General features: G+C 36.9%; 1 protein-coding gene across 1 annotated transcript in view; it reads left to right on the top strand.

The window, feature by feature from the left end:
* Positions 1-22245, top strand: part of GDPD1 (glycerophosphodiester phosphodiesterase domain containing 1) — a 42615-nt gene that overhangs the window by 15406 nt on the left and 4964 nt on the right. Inside the window, exons 3-7 of the mRNA XM_060081612.1 lie at positions 7463-7598; positions 9370-9415; positions 15755-15873; positions 16391-16480; positions 20216-20349. Of these exons, the coding sequence (XP_059937595.1) occupies positions 7463-7598; positions 9370-9415; positions 15755-15873; positions 16391-16480; positions 20216-20349 (525 nt within the window). The remainder of the gene's footprint in view (positions 1-7462; positions 7599-9369; positions 9416-15754; positions 15874-16390; positions 16481-20215; positions 20350-22245) is intronic.

Here is a 22245-nt window from a genome sequence, read left to right as displayed (position 1 = left end):
TTATTTATTTTGGCTGTGCTGGGTCTTAGTTGTGGCATGCAGACTCTTAGTTGCAGCAGGCATGTGGGATCTAGTTCCCTGACCGGGAATCGAACCTGGCCCTCCCCCCCTTTTTTTTTTTGCAGTACGCGGGCCTCTCACTGTTGTGGCCTCTCCCGTTGCGGAGCACAGGCTCCAGACCCGCAGGCTCAGCGGCCATGGCTCACAGGCCCAGCCGCTCCGCGGCATGTGGGATCTTCCTGGACCGGGGCACGAACCCGTGTCCCCTGCATCGGCAGGCGGACTCTCAACCACTGTGCCACCAGGGAAGCCCGAACCCGGGCCCCTTGCATTGGGAGCACGGAGTCTTACCCACTGGGCCACCAGGGAAGTCCTTATTTGCCTATTTTTGGATTTTATTTTTACACATTTGTGGTTCTAGCAAACACACAATTGGCAAACAATCTCTTTTAAAGGGGGACGTCCTTTAGAAGAGGACATGTACAGTTAACAATTATTCGCATCTTAGTAAGAATTACATTAAGGAGCCAAGTTTGTTTGTTTTCCTCTAACAACTGGTGATAATCAGAACACTGAAAGGGAAGATTGTTTAAGGAGCAGTAGAGGAGTAGTATGAGCCTTTGGCACAAGGCAGCAGGTGGCCATTGCATCTTTTGGGGTGGGATTCTGATGGGCTTGGATCATCAGAAGAGACCAAGTATGAGAAAATTCTGAAGTGGTTGGCTCCAAAGGTAAATTTTGTCAGACCCATATATAAATATATATATATATATATATATATGTATATATATATATATATATATATATACACACACACACAGACACTTTATCAATGGGATCATACCATACCTACTTTTTTTTTTTTCGTTTAGATTCAACAATGACATTCCATTGTTGGAATAACAACTTCATTGCATAAACTGAATACTTGATTCTTTGAAGTATGGTACTTACTATGGCTATGGATTATCATTGATGAACATTTAGGTGCTAGCTGGATGATAATTAAAATTTAAAATGTTGGGCTTCCCTGATGGCGCAGTGGTTGGGAGCCCGCCTGCCGACGCAGGGGACACGGGTTCGTGCCCCGGTCCAGGAGGATCACGCGTGCCGTGGAGCGGCTGGGCCTGTGAGCCATGGCTGCTGGGCCTGCACGTCCGGAGCCTGTGCTCCGCAGCGGGAGAGGCCACAGCAGTGAGAGGCCCGCGTACCGCAAAAAAAAAAAATAAATAAAATTTAGAATGTTCATAGACATTGATAACCAAAATATGGCTTCATTCTGCTCATTTATTTTTATTATTTTAAATTAATTAATTTATTTTTGGCTGCATTGGGTCTTCTTTGCTGCACGCGGGCTTTCTCTAGTTGCAGCGAGCGGGGGCTACTCTTCATTGTGGTTCACGGGCTTCTCATTGCAGTGGCTTCTCTTGTTGCAGAGCACGGGCTCTAGGTGCACAGGCTTCAGTAGTCGTGGCTCGTGGGCTCTGGAGTGCAGGCTCAGTCGTTGTGGCGCACAGGCTTAGTTGCTCCGTGGCATGTGGGATCTTCCTGGACCAGGGCTCGAACCCATGTCCCCTGCACTGGCAGGTGGATTCTTAGCCACTGCACCACCAGGGAAGTCCCTCTGCTCATTTAGAAATGTGTGAATACCTGCAATATGCCCAACATCGTGAACATTGGAAAATATGGAACAGACAGATACCTTCCTCACTAGGAATTTAGTATCTAGTTGTAGAGACACGACCTTATATGAAGTCATTTCCATTTCAAATTGTTTCCACCTTATAGGAAACAATTTGAATGTATAGGAATGTATTACACAAACTGTAATTTATCTACTTTTACATTTTCTCATTCCTGCTTTCTCACTCTGCTCACCCCAGCTCCTATTCTTTCCATTCCTGAATTTTAAAAAAGTAAAAGTTTCTTTCTAAAACTCTCTCCCTGCTGCACCCATGTTTACTTTTTTTTTCATTTTGAAATGTCACTGGTGGTAATTGATACATAAAATGCTTACAAAAACAAACAAACAAACAAGGGACTTCCCTGGAGGTCCAGTGGTTAAGACTCCGCTCTTGCACTGCAGAGGGCATGGGTTTGATCCCTGGTCAGGGAACTAAGATCCTGCATGTGGCGCAGCCAAAAAACAAAAACAACAACAAAAAAACAAACATAAAGTGCTGTGTAAGCATTTTACATATACAGAGAGCTATCTCTTTTCATTCATTAATTCAATATTTAACAAATATGTGGGACTTCCCTGGTGGAACAGTGGTTAAGAAATCTGCCTTCCAATGCAGGGGATGTGGGTTTGATCCCTGGTCGGGGAACTAAGATCCCACATGCTGCGGGGCAAGTAAGCCCTCGCGCCACAACTACTGAGCCTGCGTGCCTCAACTAGAGAGCCACATGCCACAAACTACAGAGCCCACGTGCTCTGGAGCCTGTGCACGACAACCAGAGAGAAAACCTGCATGCCACAACTAGAGAGAAGCCCACGTGCTGCAATGAAGAGCCCGTGCGCTGCAAAAAAAAAAAAAAAAGATCCCACATGCCTCAGCGAAGACCTGACGCAGCCAAAAATAATAATTAAAAAATATTTTAAAAAGTAAAAAAAAAATACTTATGGAGTACCTAATGTGCGCAGCCCACGTGTAGACACTTGTTTACAATAGTAAACAAGCCATAGTCCACGAACCCTTTCGTCAAAGAGCACCTGTCTAATTGGGCAAGTAGGGGAAGATAAGTAGATGTATTCAAAACAGTGTGGTAAGTACTCTGACACAGTAAACACAGGTGCTACAGGAAGTCCTGGCAATTTGGCAAATAACTGGTAGATAGGCTACAAAATCCAGCCTGGGGTCAGGGGATTTAGGGAAGGTATCCTGAAGTGGTAGTTTTTAAGCTTACACCTGAAAGATGAATAAGAGTTATCAGATAACGGGAAGAAGAAAGACTTTTTAAAAAAACTGCTGTTGTAGTATGTATAATATACATTCAGTAATATGCACAAATCTTAAGTGCACAGCCCAAAGAATTTTAATATATGTATACACCTTTGTGACCACCACCCAGATAAACATATACAACGTTTCTAGCACCCCTGAAGGCACCTCTGTGACCTGTCCCAGCCTGTACTCCTTTCCCCTAGATAACCATTATTTTAGTTTGTATTACAATAGATTGATTTTGTCTGTTCCTGATAACATAAATATCATCCTACCGTATTTACACTTTTGTCTCTGCCTTTTCTTTCTTTCAATTTATATCTGTAAGATTCATCCATGATGTGTGAAATAATCTTGTACATGTTTTTTAATGGTCAAATGCATTCATCTCTCTCAGGTATATACTTAGCAGAAGTTGAATTGCTGTGTCATAGGGTAGGTGGATATTTATACTTTTCAAAGGATTGTACCAACTTACACTCCCACCAGCAATATATGAGAGTTCCATGTGCTCCACTGTCTTGCTGACTTACTGTCAGTTCTTTTAATTTTAGGCATTCTGATGGTGTATAGTGCTGTCTTGTAGTTTTAATATCCATTTCCCTGTTGAATTTTTTTTTTTTTGGCTGCATTGTGTCTTCGTTGCTGCGCGTGGGCTTTCTCTTGTTAGGATGAGTGGGGGCTACTCTTCATTGCGGTGCGTGGGCTTCTCATTGTGGTGGCTTCTCTTGTTGTGGAGCACGGGCTCTAGGGCGTCCAGGCTTCAGTAGTTGTGGCTCACAGGCTCTAGAGCGCAGGCTCAGTAGTTGTGGCGCACTGGCTTAGTTGCTCCGAGGCATGTGGGATCTTCCTGGACCAGGGCTCAAACCCATGTCCATTGCATTGGCAGGACCACTTAACCACTGCACCACCAAGGAAGTCCTTCCTCCCTGTTGCATTTTGATGTTGAACTTGTTCGTACGTTTATTCGCCACTTGGAAATTCTCATTTGTGAAGTGAGAAAACAATTATATTGTTTTTCTGTGAAAGACATTTCAGACAGAGGAAGTATTTAGAGAGCATGGGGCTGCTTGGAGTGTAGGTGCAAGGTGGGGAGGAGGTGAATAGAACTAATATTATCATCACTGTTTTGCAAATAAGGAAACAAGCGTAAAGAACTTGCCCAAGTAAGTGGCAGAGGCAGGATTTGAATGTAGGCTCCAATGTCTGTGCTTCTTTTTTTTTTTTTTTCAGCTTTATTGAGGTATAATTGACAACATTATAATATATTTAAAGTGTATAATGTGATAAATGATAATGTGTGTATACATTGTGAATACACATCCCTCACCTCACATATTTACCTTTTTTTTTTCAGTATTTGTGCTCTTAACCACTGTGGTATACCCTCTCCAAAAGTCGAAAGATCTTAGTGGTGAGAGGAACCTTAGAGATTATCTTTTCAATGTTTTTCTTTTTTTAAACAATTTTTAAATTGTTAAATTTAAAATTTTTTAATTTTTGTTTTATCATGGTAAAATTTGCATAACATAAAATTTGCCATTTTAACCATTTGTAAGTGTGCAGTACAGTGGCATTATGTACGTCACATTGTTATGCAGCCTACTATACATCTCTACAACTTTTTTTTTACCTTTTATTTTTTTTCAGTTTTATTGAGAAATAATTGACATACATCACTGTATAAGAGTAAGGCATACAGCATGATGGTTTAATTTACATATATTGTGAAATGACTACCAGAGTAGGTTCAGCTAATATCCATCCCCTCATAAGGATACAATAAAAAGAATAAAGGAAAAAAATTCTCCTGTGAAAAGAACTCTTAGGATTTATCCTCTTAACAATTTTCCTATGTATCATAACAACAGTTAGCTATAGTCATCATGTACATTACATCCTTAGTACTTATTTATCTTATAACTAGAAGTTTGTACCTTTCATCTCCAGAACTTTTTAATCATCTCATACTAAAACTCTGTACCCATTAAATAATAACTACCCAACCTCCCTGTCCCACAGCCCTGGTAACCACCATTATACTTTGTCTCTGTTAATTAAACTGTTCTAGGTACCTTGTATAAGTAGAATCACAAATATTGGTACTTTTGTTTTTGTTTTCACCTACCATAATGTCTACAAGGTTCATCCATATTGTCGTATATATCAGAATTTCCTTTCTTTCTTAAGACTGAATACTATTTCATTGTATGTATATGCCACATTTTGTTTATCCATTCATCAATTGATGGACATTGGTTGTTTCTACTTTCAGCTATTATGAATAATGCTTCTATGAACATGGGTATACAATATCTCTTTAAGTCCCTGCTTTCAATTCTTTTCTATATATAACCAGAGTGGAATTACTGTATCATATGGTAAACCTATGTTCAGTTTTTTTTAGGAACTGCCATACTGTTTTCCATAGTGGCGGCACCATTTTACATTCCCACCAACAATGTATAAGGGTTCCAATTTCCTCACATCTTGGCCAGTATTTGTTTTTGTTTTTTTAATGTTTATTTATTTATTTATTTTTGGCTGCATTGGGTCTTAGTTGTGGCAGGTGGGATCTTTCATTGCGGTGCATGGTCTCTTCCTTGTGGCACGTGGGCTTCTCTGTAGTTGTGGCACACAGGCTCAGTAGTTGTGGCGCGTGGGCTCCAGAGCTCGTGGGCTCAGTAGTTGCAGCACGTGGGCTTGGATGCCCTGCAGCATGTGGGATCTTAGTTCCCCGACCAGGGATCGAACCCGCGTCCCCTGCATTGGAAGGCAGATTTTTAACCACTGGAACACCAGGGAAATCCCAATACTTGTTTTTTTGTTTTTCTTTTCCTCCCTTCCTTCCTTCCCTCTTTTCTTTCTTTCTTTTTTATAATAGCCATTTGAATGAGAGTGAAATATCTCATTGTGGTTTTGCTTACATTTCTCTAATGATTAATGCTGTTGAGCATCTTTTCATGTGTGCTGCACATCTTCTTTGCAAAATGTCTATTCATTTTTTAGTCTGATTGTCTTGTTGTCATTGCATTTTAGGAGTTCTTTATGTATTGTGGATGTTAATTCTTTATCAGGTGATTTACAAATACATTTTCCCATTCTATGGGTTTTGCCTTTTTAGTCTGTGCTTTTGCTCTCATATCCAAGAAATCATTGCCAAATCCAATGTCATGAAGCTTTTTGTGTATGTTTTCTTCTGAGATTTTTTCATTTGAGTTCTTTTGGTTAGATCTTTGATCCATTTTGAGTTTATTTTTGGATATGGTTTTAGGTAAGAATTCAAATTCATTCTTTCACATGTGAATATCCAGTTTTCCCAATACCATTTGTTGAAAGGACTGCCCTTTCTCAAATTAATGGTCTTTGCATCCTTGTCAAAAACCATTTGGCCATATGTGTGCAGGTTTACTTCTGGACTCTCTCTTCTATTGGTCTATATGTTGTCTTTATGCCAGTACCACATTGTTTTGATTACTGTAGCTTTGTAGTAAGTTTGAAATTAGGAAGTGTGAGTCTTCCAACTTTCTTACTCTTTTTCAGGATTGTTTTGGCTATTCAAGGTTCCTTGAGATTCCATATGAATTTTAGGATGGATTTTCTAATTCTTCAAAAAACATCATTGGGATTTTGATACAAGTTGCATTAAACCTGTAGATCAATGTAGTATTTACATATTAACAATATTAAGTGTTCCAATCCATGAACATGGGGTGTCTTTCCATTTATTTATATCTTTAATTTCTTTCAACAATGTTTTGTAGTTTTCATTGTACAAGTCTTTCACCTCTTTAGTTAATTCCTAAGTTTGTATTCTTTTTGATTCAATTGTAAATGGAATTATTTCATGATTTCCTTTTCAGATTTTCATTATTAGTGTATAGAAATAAAACTGATTTTCGTATGTTTGTTTTGTATTCCAGAACTTTACTGAGTTTGTTTATTAGTTCTGACAGTGGTGTATATGGAACCTTTATTTCTACATATAAGATTATGTCATCTGCAAATAGAGATAATTTTACTTCTTTTCCAATTTGGATGCTTTTTCTTTTTCTTATTCATTTGCCCTTCTAGAACTTATAATCCTATGCAGAATTTAAGTGGCAAAAGTGGGCATCCTTTTCTTTTTCTTTACAATTTCATTTTACAGATGTGGAAATGTGGGTTCAGAGAGGGGCAGTTACTCACCCAAAGTTGCCCAGCAAGTTCATAGCAAAGCAGGACCTGGCGCCCAAATCTCAACTTCTGGTCCAGTGTTCTTTCCTTTATACTGGGTTGCCAGAATTAAGGATTGCTAGTTATGGAAAGGAGGCAACATGAGTCTTATTCTAAGTTCAGTTAGAATATTTTTATATCAATTATTCATAATAGATAACAGTCTTGAGGAGAAATTTTAGTATTATGGGATTTTCTACTATTTAGATTTGTAACTCTGAACTTTTTCATCTAATGTATGTAACCTAAATGTTTACTTATGTTTCAGAATGTCATTATTCTTCTTTGTATTTCTTCAGTGCAGTTACAGTTGGAACTGATATGTTGGAATTGGACTGCCATATCACAAAAGATGAAGAAGTTGTAGTGTCACATGATGAGAACCTAAAGAGATCAACTGGAGTCAATGTAAACATCTCTGATCTCAAGTACTGTGTAAGTGAAAATGCATGATAAACTAATAATTAGTAGATATTAGGGCCTGTAGGATTTTTAAAAACAGTGAATGACAGATAGCACGTCAATAAGTAATATTAAAAAAAGATAGTGTTTAAATAATGAATGTCAGAGGAAAGTTAAAAAACTATTCTGACTTACAGTGAGGATTTGTATTCATTACGTACATCTGTGGAGACTTATTTTGATAACTGTTTCAACAAAATTACCAAAGTCCTCAAATGTAAAACTACTGGAGTTCAACTTGTTTGACGTATTCTACAATTTATTTGATTCAGATTAAATATATGAATTAATTTTAGTCTTCAGGTATAGGAAAGAACCCTTTAAAAATCTGATTTTAGTAGTTTACATGCTCATTATGGTAAATACTAATAAATGGAAGGAAAAATAATGCCTAATTCTACCACCTAAAAAAACCTTATGTTAACAGGATACTATCTGTATGTATACCCTGAACGTTTTTTACATAGTTATGCTCTCATTGTATATTATTTATATTGTATTTTTAAACACTCTAACATTATGGCATGATATACATTTTTTCTTTTTCTTTTTTTTAATAGACTTTTATTTTTTAGAACAGTTATAGATTCACAACAAAATTGACCAGAAAATATAGAGATTTCCCACATACTTTCTGAACTCACATAGCTACAGCCTCACCCCACTATCAACATCCTGCACCAGAGTGGTACATTTGTTACAATTGATGAACGTACACTGATACGTCATCACCCAAAATTCATAGCTTACATTAGGATTTATTTTCGGTGTTGTACATTCTATGGGTTTTGACATGACATTCATGAAAATGACATGTATCCACTAATATAATGTCATACAACATAGTTTCACTGCCCTAAAAATCCTCTGTGCTCTGCTTGTTCATCCTTGCTGCCCCCAACCCCTGACAATCACTAATCTTTTTACTGTCTCCATAGTTTTGCTTTTTCCAAAATGTCATATAGTTGGAATCACACAGTACTTAGCCTTTTCAGATTCTATGCTTATTTTTCATAAACATTTCAAATGACTGAAGTTATTCCATTGAGTGGATATATACTTGTCTTTAACCATTCCTCTGTTGTTGGGCATTTGAATTTGTTCTCAGTTTTCACCATTATAAATAACACTGCACTGAACATCTATATGTGTAAAGATAAAGTTTTCTCTATATTTAAAGTTATTTCCCTATATTAACTCTCAGCAGGGAAATTATTGGGTAAAAGATTAGGAACATTATAGTTTCTTGATATATATTGAAAGTTGCTATTGCCAGCTTGCTCTTTTAAAGTGTTTAAAAGACTTTTTATATCTGATATTAAAAGAATTCCAAGTTTGCCACACCCTTACCATTTAGGGGCATTATAGCTATACCAAGAATTTCCTAATTTGCTAGATTAAATTTTAATTAGCTTTTGCTTATTAGTGAGTTTAAAGATTCTTCTTTATGATTTTTTTCCCCTTTGAATTGTCTATTCCTGACATTTGTCTACTGAGATCTTTGTGTATTTATTATTGACAAATGGTCCATATTAGACAGTACAGATTTCTTGTAGGTCATGAAAGTAACTAATTATATGGTCAGTTTGCTGTTGGGGATGTTCTACTAATAAGTTCTCTATATAAACATTTGTAGTGTTTCATTTTTGTATTTTTCAAGAAGCAAATCTTTATGTCTTAATGTAAGACACTAAAATACTTTTATTTTTTGAGAGCTAACTTTTTTCAGTCATATCTTTTAAAGGAACTCCCACCTTACCTTGGAAAACTGGATGTCTCATTTCAAAAAGGTAATAATTTACATTTGCAGATTAAACATTTACACTAAAGTGTATTCATTTATGCTGAGAATTAGAAATACATGTGCATTATCTTGTGATAAGAAGCTCCAACTAAAAGTATTACCCTCAAGGCTTGTTTGCTCAGGCCTACAAATCTGAAATCTTGATGGTCATCTGACCCTGAGATTATGATGCCCAACAATTTAACTAACTCATTCTATCTAAATTTATATACAGTTCATTTAAGCCTGAATATTAATTACGAGAAACCCATACTTCTAAAGCTTGTATACTTCTAAAGCTTCAAATTCTAGAATATTACTATAACTTGTAGTAAATAATCCATCATAAATAAGAAGCATAAATGAAAAGAAATTGAAGCAACCCCTTTCAGATCCTTATTGATTCTATAATTTTTTCATTCTATGTTATTTAGCTACTCCATATTTTAAATTATTGAGAATACTCCATTACTCAAATAAACCATCCATTTCTTAGTCATCTTCACTTTTTAATCACCAGCACAGTAGTTTTTTTTTTTCTTTTGAGGGAACATTTCCCACAAAGAGATATGTCCCTTGGCCCAATGTGTTAGTTATGTTAGGATGGAACATGTTAGGATGGAAAATACACGACCTCGAGATACAGGTGCTGAGCTACCTCACCTTCACAATTCAGCCTCATGTTTTGAATGACTTATATTTAACTCAGGAAAAGTGCAAAATGCTCATGTTATGGTCCTTGGTATGGCTTGCATATAGTTGAAACCTTGGTTAAAGCCAAGGATATATTGATATTAATTTTCAAAAGAACTGTAACTGCTCTGTGAGCTAAATTTAAAATTGGCTGGTATAATTTCTCCTTGATTGAGAAACTTTAGAAAGCCAAATAAAAATCAGAAAACCGTTTGCATCAGTTATCTCTACAGGACATTTTGATCTGATGTTTGTTTGACTTTGCCTTCTAGATAAGTATCATTAAGCTTTTATTGATTTGAGGAAACACCTTTTATTCTTATAATTAGTAGAATTATACTTGCAAAGCTATTCAATATTGGTGTCAGTTGTGGACCTGGGAAGGTTAAGAAAATTTCACAAGTGAAGTTTTTCCTAGTTTTCCCTTTGAAGAGAGCAAAGCCAAAGCCTCACAAAGATTATGAGATGCTTTGAGAAAAAATATATTTTAATTTTTTTCCTGGTTTTATATCTACCACATAAAGTCATAAAACTTTTGAAATTGAAGAGACCTTTGAAACCATCTAATCCTGTCTCCTCCTGTTACAGGAAGGAAACAGAGTCCTAAAGATGTAAATGAACTTGATTAAGGTTGTACAACAAATAAATGACAGAGCTGGGATTTGAAACTAGGTCTTCTCCTTACCAGGCCAGTGTTCAGCTATCTATACTGCCTCTCTATCTGCAGAATCTCTTCAAATCCCATATTAGTGGCAATGCCACATACTCTCAAATTTAATAATTAACTTTTGTTCATATTGTATTCAACTCATATAATAATTAACTTAAAGACTATGCCTCCAATGTGAAGTTTACTGCATCTGAAACAGACTAATATATAGTACTGTAAAAACTTGACTCAGATTAGACAGAAAGTTGTTCATTTTTTTACTCTTCTATTCCCCTGCTCGGAACTCTTCTTTTCTTTAAATACTGGAGGGAGGAGGAGGAGGAGGAGAAGGAGGAGGAGGAGGAGAGAGAGAGAGAGAGAGAGTGAGAGAGAGGGAATCAACTCTCAGAGGAATACAAATTTCAGGCCTCTTGCTTTCTTTGTGGTTCACAACTTAACTGGAGAAGAATTAAGTGTTTTCTTTTAAAAGATGCTTTGATGTGCCACAGGCTACATTAAAAAGGAAACTTAAAGAAGGAACATAAAAATGTGTTAACCAAAGGGTTTGTTATTATCTATCCTGCTTACTTGAAAGCAACCTCTTTTTCATGGAAAATACATAATTTGGATAATCAGAGTTGACTATGGTGATAAGTTTTAAAGTTCTAGCATGCTCCAGAGCTACTTCACTTGTTCCATCACCCAACACATCCTATGGCATACTCCTAGTCTAGCATTCTTGTTTTCCTGTTATTTCCCTCTTTCCCTTTTGGTAGTATTTCCCAGCTGGTTATTCTCTGCCCAAAACAATACTGGGACAGCTTCTTCCTCCAACTCTTTTTCTATATTCTCTGCTGGCCAAGTCATCAAATTTAAATACCTTTACATCACTTTAGCACACATTTTTCTCTTAGCACATTTTTATTTCCTTGTTTCCCTCACTGTTTGATGCAATATTATTCTTATTGTGTAATGTGTCATTTTGCTGTTCCAAAGTTAGTTTTGTCTGTTTGACCTCTTTCTAATTTGATCCTTGCATACATCTTACTTGGGTGTGAATAGCTATTGCTCATGGTAATTCTTTTGACTGCAAAGTTAATTTTTCCACACTTAATAAGCTAAAAAAATTTTTATTTAACTAGAATAGCGTCGTCTAAATAGAGCTCTATAGTGATAGAAATGTTCTACATTTGCACTGTCTGATACAAGAGTCAATAGCCACATGTGACTATTGAGCACTTGAAATGTGGCTAGTGTACCTGAATAAATTTTAAATTTTATTTCATTTTAATTTAAATAGCCCTATGTGGCTAGTGGCTACCCTGTTGGACTGTGCAGATAGAACATCATGTTCAGACTTTTTAGGTTATAAGTAACAGAAACCAGTTTACACTAGCTTAAGGGGAAAAAAGACATTTATTTTATCATTAGCTCTCTAAGATGTGGTGGATCTGATATTAGACATTTTTGGATCCTTGGGTACAAAAAAGGACTCTTCTGGCTTTATTCCATTGTTCTGCTTCTCCTGGGTCTTATGGATTTTGGCCATGTGGCAGGAACATGATCACTGATAACCGTAAATCCACATCCTGCCTGTACTGTGACCCCAGGGAAAGGAAAAGTTCTAGAGAAAGAGACTGATTGGCCCAACTTGGATCATGTGTGCATCTTGAACTATTCACCGTGGACAAAGAGATAGGCTATTAGGATTGGCCAGACCTAGGTCATATGCCTACTGTGAGAGTAAGTGGGGAGTGGATCATGTTTTTGACAGCCCAACCAACCAGAATAATTTGGAATGAAGAAGATGCAGTTTTCCAAGGGAAGGAAGGATGCTAGGTAGGTAAAAACAATAGCTAAATTTTTTTAAATATATAAATTTATTTATTTATTTACTTTTGGCCACATGGGTCTTCGTTGCTTTGCGTGGGCTTTCTCTAGTTTCGGTGAGAGGGGGCTACTCTTCATTGCAGTGTGCAGGCTTCTCATTGCGGTGGCTTCTCTTGTTGTGGATCATAGGCTCTAGGTGCGCTTGCTTCAGTAGTTGTGGCACTCGGGCTCAGTAGTTGTGGCTCGTAGATCTAGAGCACAGACTCAGTAGTTGTGGCACAACGGCTTAGTTGCCCTGCAGCATGTGGGATCTTCCCAGACCAAGGCTTGAACGCAGGCGGATTCATAACCACTGCGCCACCAGGGAAGTCTCAATAGCTAAATTTTTATGTATTAACAATAATTAACTTATATAGTTCAGGGACTTCCCTGGTGGCACAGTGGTTAAGAATCCGCCTGCCAATTCAGGGTGACACGGCTTTGATCCCTGCTCCGGGAAGATCCCATATGCTGCGGAGCAGCTAAAGCCCTGTGCCACAACTACTGAGCCTTTTCTCTAGAGCCTGCAAACCACAACTACTGAGCCCGTGTGCCACAACTACTGAAGCCCGCCTGCCTAGAACCCGTGCCTCACAACAAGAGAAGCCACTGCAACGAGAAGCCCACACACCGCAACGAAGAGTAGCCCCACTCGCAGCAACTAGAGAAACCCCGTGAGCAGCAACGAAGACCCAATGCAGACAAAAATAAATAAATAAATAAATAAATATTTTAAAATTAAGTTTTAGTTCAATTCTGTAGTTTAAGTCCAAACTCTTTGAGTTTTAAGTACTTGAAATCCATCTCAAGATAGTTTGTTGTATTTTTTTTAATCTGGATTTTTTTTTAATTTATTTATTTTTAGCTGCATTGGGTCTTTGTTGCTGCATGTGGGCTTTCTCTAGTTGTGGTGCGTGGGCTCCTCACTGCAGTGGCTTCTCTTGTTGCGGAGCACGGACTCTAGGTGTGTGGGCTTCAGTCGTTGTGACTCGTGGGCTCTAGAGCCCAGGCTCAGTAGTTGTGGCACATGGGCTTAGTTGCTCCACTGCATGTGAGATCTTACCAGACCAGGGATCGAACCCATGTAACCCTGCATTGGCAGGTGGATTCTTAACCACTGCTCCACCAGGGAAGCCCTCAAGATAGTTTAAGAAAAGTTTATTAAAAAGAATTTTTTTCTTCTCATAACTAAAAAGTGTAGAGGTTATATGCATTCAAACATAACTGATTCCAGTTGCTCAAGCAATAATTTGTCTCTCTTATCTCCATTTCTTGGGTCTACTTTCATCGATGTTAGCTTTGTTCTCAGGCACACCTTCTCCACATAAAGATGGACCTCTGATAACATCAAAAGTACATGATCCATTCAGCTGAGGATTTCAGACAGCATCACCTGTGGTCCATATTGTTATGCTTAAAAGGTCATGTGCTTTCTCTGTGGCCAGGGAGGCAAAGCCAAATGATTGACAGTCCCATCAGAATGACCCAGAGCCCTATCTGAATTACAAGAGGTAGTAAAAAGGTGATAAGAATAGAATACAGAGCAGACAAAACAGTAACAGATTTTTTCTTTTATTTTCCCCCCATTCACATCCTGCTTTTCACATGAGTCTTTATTAATAAAAAGTTTTCTGACATGGATTTAATTTACTTTTTTTTGGTATGCTTCTTTGTTTTGATTTGTTATACAATGAGGATGAAATAAAGGATCTTTCACCATTTTGTTATTCAAAGATTAGTGGAATTCACGTTTCAGGTGGAAGGGGAAATTTTATAATCGTATATAGTATGTATAGTATATTATAGAAGTGATTAGAGGCAAAAGGAACTAGAGAAAGAATAAAGAAAATGACCCACAGGAAATAAAAAGAATGATTAAAATCCTCTTCTGATTTTTTCATGACTCAGTTTTCTTTGAATAACTGCATTGATATAATTCTTCAACCCATTACTGATTAGCATGTATTTCCCTTGCCTAAACATATTCTCAATCTCTGAAAAATTCAATGATGATGTTACAGCAAAACTTTAGAAACAATCTCAGTATCCACTAGTAGGGTCAAGGGGATGAAAAGAATTTTTTTTCTTCTATCCTTTTAGGTTCTCAGCTGGACTCTGTAACAAAAAAAGAGATTAACAAGAGAAAAACAGAAGTTTATTAATATGTATGTGTCATAGGAGAAACTCAGGGATAAATTATTCAAAGGCATGGCTAGAACTTGAGTTTATATAGCATCTTAAACAAATATACAAAACAAACAAAAAAACCCAATAAATTTTGAGTGTCCAGGGTGGCAAATTGTGGAAAGGTAAATATATAGGGGATTAATGGAAGATAAAGGCTAGTCAGTAGTTTGTTATGTAGAGTCCTTTGGTGCTGACAAGGGTCTAGGGTTGCTGTTGATTAATTTTTGTATAATTTAAGTCTTATTTTTAGGCAGATAGGGGAAGGGCAGAGAGCTTTTCTTGTATCTGCTGCTTCTCAATTGCCTTCACTTCAAAATAATCCTTATGCCAAAATGGCAGATTTTGGAGTGGCAAACTATGTTCCCCTTCAAGGGGAATGGTTAAATTTAAAAAATTAAATTGTTGTATAGCTACTCAGTGGAGTATTTTAAAACCTTTTAAAATAATAATTACAGAATAGGATCAGTGGATTATATCAATGTCAATATCATGGTTATGATATTGTACTGTAGTTTTGCAAGAGGTTACCATTGGGGAATCTGGGTAAAGCCTGCACAGATCTCTGTATTATTTCTTACAACTGCATGTGAATCTACAGTTATCTCAAAAAATTTAATGGAAAAAAATGTTAATCATAATCATAAATACAGCATATTAACATGCAATACTTATTTTTACTTATGTGAAAAAATCAGCTTAAAATCTGAAGGGACCCTATATTATAACTCTATTAGATTATGCATAGGAAGAAGAGAGGAGAGAAAATACACCAAATGATCACAATGGTTTTATCTAAGTTGTTGGATTTTTAGATGATTTTTCTTTTCTTCTTTATATTTTTCATCATTTTGTAAGTGTCCTACTATGACTACATACTACAACTTTTCTAATCATCAGAAAACTGTAAGTTATCTTTTAAAAATACATTTAAAAATCTTGCTTTCTCAGCATGCCAATGTGAAGGAAAAGATAACCGAATTCCATTACTGAAGGAAGTTTTTGAGGCCTTTCCTAACACTCCTATTAACATCGATATCAAAGTCAACAACAATTTGCTGATTAAGAAGGTACTTAAGGCATTGTGTCCTCTGAGTGTGTTGCATCCGATTTCATCCAAACTAAATAAGGCTAGAGTAGGTGCCTGCATAGATTGATAATGTTCAAGGAAATGTGATACTCTAGGGATCAGTACTGTTTCAAATACTGCCCTGGTAGAAGACATCACTGTACTGTAGGAAAGCCTGTTTCAGAGTGACTTGTCATGTCGGAGTCATGGATAAAAGTGAGCTTCTGTGAACCCATTGCTCTGGCATTTACCTAATTAACTTCTTCTAGTTTCACTTGTTTCACTTGTACTTAGTTTATAGCAAATTACTAAACAGTTGTATTCTATTAAATAAATCATATAATGGTAAAATGTAATTTCTTGTACTTTATAAAATAATCTGAATTTATATATCAGTTCTTCCAAAATTTTATAGTATGCACTGGCAGATAGTCAGTTGTAATCCATTTTTTAAGTGAAATCATGTAAGTGGATTTACAAATAGGCACATGCATAAAATTTTGAATTTTCACATGTAGGTTTCAGAGTTGGTGAAGCAGTACAGACGAGAACACATAACAGTGTGGGGTAATGCCAGTTATGAAATTGTAGAAAAGTGCTACAAAGAGGTAAGCTTCATAAATGATACAGAATGATCTATTTTTTTTGCTGTTGTGTATCTTTAAATATTAAGTAAATACAGTAATAATTTTTTTAATATCTTATTTCATAGCCTTGATGCAAAGGCAGACGGTACTGGATGGAAGCAACTAACCAGAAATTTACTAATAAATATGATGAATTTATAGATAATGAATTTAGTAGAGATAGTGGACCTTGCAATTTAAGTTCAATGTAATTGGACTGGCTCACAGAATTATTATTTTCACATGGTAATATTAGTTTTTTACCAACATTTAATTAATTTTATTATGTATATTATAAAACAAAATATGATTTCTATTTTTTAGTGTCTAGTTTTTGTTAGTTAATCAAAATTTTTTGTGTAATTTTGAATTAAGGGAAGTATTTAGTCCTTCAACTCTATAGCTCAAGCTTTCTTTACCCTACCTCCCAAATAGAATTCATCAAATTAAGCCAGGATCATGATTATCAGGTAGTATATAAAAGTAGGGCCATCCACCAACTGAAATTTTTCTGTTTGAAGAAAATATATCTATAAAAAATTAAGTTAATATAGTTTGAAATGGTACACTAAGCCTCTATAAGCAAATTTAGCTATATAATCAGCTAAGAGGATTTGAAATTCAAAGTGTTAAAAAACCTTAAACACTGAAGATTCTCTTTCAGAATGCAAGTGATAGTGCAGAAGGAATATCATGACACAAGTAGCAATTCTAAAATACAAAGAGTTCTTTTGAGAAGGCGTTCCTTCCTGGCAAAGAAGCCAAAGGCATAGATCCAAGAACCATTACAATTAAAAGTACAATTAAAAGTAATGAGGCTCTCATTAAGGCAAGTAAGTTTTATTTATGTGCAGCAGGCTCTGTGAGATCCCAAGGTATCTGTGTACAAAGGAGAGAACAGAATAATCAATGGGCTCAGTGGCTTCAGATCTCCAAGAATTTAGGACTGAGACTTCCATAACTAATCGTTGTCTGATAGTATTTTCACATGTCATTAAAAGGGAGCTAGTATACTGGAGGCTTCGTGACCTGCTGATCTTTTTACATCATTCAGAATTTTTCTTCAAATTAAAAAATAGTGATAATAGCGAGAGAAGAAGAGGACAAACTGGATCTCACCTGCGTTGCTGGTGGGAACGTAAAACAGAACAGCCACTCTGTTAATTAGTTGGGTAGTTTCTTACCAAACTAAGCATGCACTTATCATATTAACCAGCAATCTTACTCTTGGGCATTTATCTCAGAAAAATGAAAACTATGTACACAAAAACCTATACATGAATGTTTATAGCAGATTTATTCACAATACCAAAATACTAGAAACAAGCCAAATGCCCTTCAGTGGGTACGTGGCTGAACAAACTAACACATCCATACAATGTAATACTATTCAGCAGGAACAGGGAATGAATTACTGGCACACGCAACAACCTGGATGGTCCTAGAAGGCATTTTGCTTATTGAAAAAAATTAACCTCAAATGGTTATACGATTACATTTATATAACATTCTCAAGACTACAGACATGAAGAGCAGATTCGTGGCTCCCAGAGGACAGGGACTGGGTGTGGGTGCAAATACAAAGAAGTAGCAGGAGGGAGTTTCTGTGTGGTGATGGAACAGTTCTGTACCTTGATTGTGGTCGAGGTTACACAAATCTATACATGGGTTAAAATTGCATCGAACTATACACATGCACAAATGAGCACAGGTTTTAAAAATGGTGAAATCCGAATAAGGTCTACAGTCTAATTAACAGTAATATATCAATGTCAATTCCTGGTTTTGATACATCTGGCTACATCAAATTTTATCATTTGGGGCAGCTGGGTTAAGGATATACAAGACTCTACTGTATTTTTATAACTTCCTGTGACTCTATAATTATTTCAAAATTAAAAGTTCACTTTTGGTCCAGAATCACAGAACTTTTCCCTTGATTCACATATTTTTCTAGAAGCCTCTGGCTTTCTGTCACTTTAGAATTTAAAAACTCCAAAATTTTCAGCAGCAATTTTCAGACACTGCGGTAAGAATGTCTCAACAATAATTGTCATTCGTATTATGAACATGCTATATAATTAAGTCATGTATCTTTTACAATTCTTAAAGTATGATTTATGAGAATTTCATATTAGCTCTTTAATTCCCAGATGCTAGAAACTAAAAATATAAAAATAAAAGAAAGTGGGGGACACAGTGGTGCTAGGAAAAATATGTGGCGCTTATTCTCATCTAATGACTTTTTATTCACTCATACTTAATACAGCTGTTTTTATCCTTGGTTGTGTATTGAAATTACCGGAATTGTTTCAAAAAATACTAATGCATGGGTCCCATTCCAGATATTCTAATTTAATACAGGAACAACCAGTTATTATGCCAACGGTATGCCAGCATACCGCTCCTAGCCCTCTTCCTACCAGTGACCTTGCATGGCTCTCCAGAGGTACCAGTTACTGTTTTTAGTTCTCTGGTTTCAAAGTTGCATAAGTTTTGAGGGTCAGCCCCTAGCCCTATTTCCTCCTATGAGCTCTGTTATTCTTAGTGTATGAATTTGCAGAAATCGAAGTGTTTTTTTTGCGGTACATGGGCCTCTCACTGTTGTGGCCTCTCCCGTTGCGGAGCACAGGCTCTGGACGTGCAGGCCCAGTGGCCACGGCTCACGGGCCTAGCCACTCCACAGCATATGGGATCTTCCCAGACCGGGGCACGAACCCGTGTCCCCTGCATCGGCAGGCGGACTCTCAACCACTGCGCCACCGGGGAAGCCCTTGCAGAAATCAAAGTTTTTTTCAGGGACTTGTATACTGTGTTGCAGCTGGAACACCTGTATATAAATAAACTGAAAATATTACAAAGCAGCATGTGAACTTAGGAGCAAAAGAAGTCCTCAAACTTATTTACTCCATTTTTTAAAAATAAAGAAGTAGGTAATTTAGAGCTAATATTTAAAATAAATTATGTTTTTGCATGATTTTTCAATATATTACTTTTATTCAGAAATATTCAAATTTATTATAATATTTATTTGTTTTAAAGACAGACATAGGAGGAGCTGGAGGAGGCGGGCATGGGGAGTTGTTTACTGGGTACAGAGTTTCAGTTTTGCAAGATGAAAAGAGTTCACATATATATGAAGCTTGCAGTTGAAGGGTTTGGGGATCTTGATGAACACATTTTGTAATAGAAACTTAGAAGGGTGGTTAGATTCTTGGACTAGTTTACAAAGTCCTATTTACATTTGAAAATATGTATATGTAGCTGAAAGGTGACATTTGCAACACCATTAATATATATCCATATTCATATCTGTATCATATACTGTTTAAAAATTTATTATATATATGGTTATTGAATATATAGAAGGTTACTGAATATTTCATTTCTTTATCTTGTTCCATTAAATTTGGTATGTTTAATCTCTACTGATAAGGACTAGCAATAACAGATAGAAATGGTATTGAAAAAGCAGAGAGTAGGGAATAGAGAAACTTGAGTATCAATTAATACTATAGGCCTCCAAGATAGATCCTGAGCCATTTGTCAAGGACTAGTCATTTCTAAGTGTGGTGTGTTAGAAATGGATATTGATAATTCAGGGAGTACTTTTAACAGATGTCAAGGTACAGTCTTGGGAAATTTTGAAGGTTGTGAAATAAACCTCTTTATTTGAACAGTTATAAAGTAACATACAATATTGTTTGTGTCTTTTAGAATTCAGACATTCCTATACTCTTCAGTTTACAACGTGTTCTGCTCATTCTTGGCCTGTTCTTCACTGGCCTCCTGCCCTTTGTGCCCATTCGAGAACAGTTTTTTGAAATCCCAATGCCTTCTATCATACTGAAGTAAGTGGTTACCCTGTTTTCATCAGTTCTCAATTACAGGAAAACTAAGACGAAGACTTCTTGATCTCAATGATAAAGAATAGATTGCTCTAGTTATTTCCATATTTGATATAATTAAGATGCATTCTCTAAAATGAATAATAAAGGTTTTAAAGTATTTACCTGACCCATTTCAGGTAACAATGACTTTCAGTGCCTGTGTACTCAGAAGTCAGGTAAAAAGAATTGAGCTTAATCATTGAAACGCCCAATAGCAATTGCCCTACAACTTCCCTTACTTCTTTCTGCTTGATTGACAACTATACCCAGCTGAAATTCCATTAAGCTCCAAATTCACCACTAGTATTAAATCACCACCACCACCACAACAACAACAATGCAAAAAAACCTCTGGAGATGGGAGAAAGAAAAGGATGGAGTTAGTTTTTATAAGATAGTTCCATATTTATGTAATTTCTCTGCTGGGTATAAAGCCTTGCTTTTCACACACTAATTTACTACAAAGATAAAAATATATAAAACACTTAGCATTGCCTGGCAAATAATAAGCAGTCAATAAATGATAACTTTTTTTTTTTTTTTTTTGGCGGTACGTGGGCCTCTCACTGTTGTGGCCTCTCCCGTTGCGGAGCACAGGCTCCGGACGCACAGGCTCAGCGGCCATGGCTCACGGGCCCAGCCGCTCTGCGGCATGTGGGATCTTCCCAGACCGGGGCATGAACCTGTGTCCCCTGCATCGGCAGGCGGACTCTCAACCACTGTGCCAATAAATGATAACTTTTATTGTTAAATTATCTTTATCATTGTTATTAGAGAGCTTCATCTCTTCATCTCACAATCCCCTACCCTTATAATGTCATTTCTAGCTATACATTTCTAATAATAACTGAGCCATGACAAAGGAATTCAGAGCTTCTGAGGAGATCATTTAAATGTGATTTCACCTGCATAAAAACTCTTTTCATCCCCACAGAACTTCAAAAAAAATTAAGCTGAACATTAGTACATCAGTCATTAGGAAATATCATTAAGAGAAACAAGTTGATCAGCACCCCTGTACTCAGTCAGCATCTATGTTTCATGCTTGTCTTCCAGTTTGAGATTGTTAGTGATGAGTATGTTTATTTTATCTATTCCCAATTATATTTACCAGCAGTGTTTGTAGCTGTTTCTGAAATGAAACAGCAGAAATCATTCTTGTCTACAAACAAACCATTTTTGCTTGCTAGATTAAAATAATTCCTAACCATTTATTCCTAAAGTACTTAGCTTTCCTCTGGTCAAGAGTGTACTGTTGTGGGGCTTCCCTGGTGGCACCGTGGGTGAGAGTCCGCCTGCCGATGCAGGGGACACGGGTTCATGCCCCGGTCCGGGAGGATCCCACATGCCGCAGAGCGGCTGGGCCCGTGAGCCATGGCCGCTGAGCCTGCGTGTCCGGAGCCTGTGCTCCGCAATGGGAGAGGCCACAACAGTGAGAGGCCCGCGTATCTCAAAAAAACAAACAAACCCCCCCCCCAAAAAAAAACCCAAGAAGAGTGTACTGTTGTGCTCTCTAGATCATCTCCATGTGTTCCTTTTAGAAGCAAATATTATTAAAAAATAGACATATGAACAAACTTCCTAGAATTAATTTTTTTCTCTAAAAAATGATTATGGATTAAGACACTGGTAGGATATTATGTGTTTGTATGTTTTATTATTTTTTTTTTAATTTATTTTTGGCTGCATTGGGTCTTCGTTGCTGCGCGCAGGCTTTCTCTAGTTGTGGCGAGCAGGGGCTACTCTTTGTTGCGGTGTGCGGGCTTCTCATTGCGGTGGCTTCTCTTGTTGCAGAGCACAAGCCCTAGAGTGCGTGGGCTTCAGTAGTTGTGGCTCACAGGCTCGGTAGTTATGGCT

The sequence above is a fragment of the Mesoplodon densirostris genome, chromosome 18 (assembly GCF_025265405.1).
Source record: "Mesoplodon densirostris isolate mMesDen1 chromosome 18, mMesDen1 primary haplotype, whole genome shotgun sequence".
In the NCBI taxonomy this organism is placed as follows: domain Eukaryota; kingdom Metazoa; phylum Chordata; class Mammalia; order Artiodactyla; family Ziphiidae; genus Mesoplodon; species Mesoplodon densirostris.
This window is presented reverse-complemented; position numbering and strand designations above follow the sequence as displayed.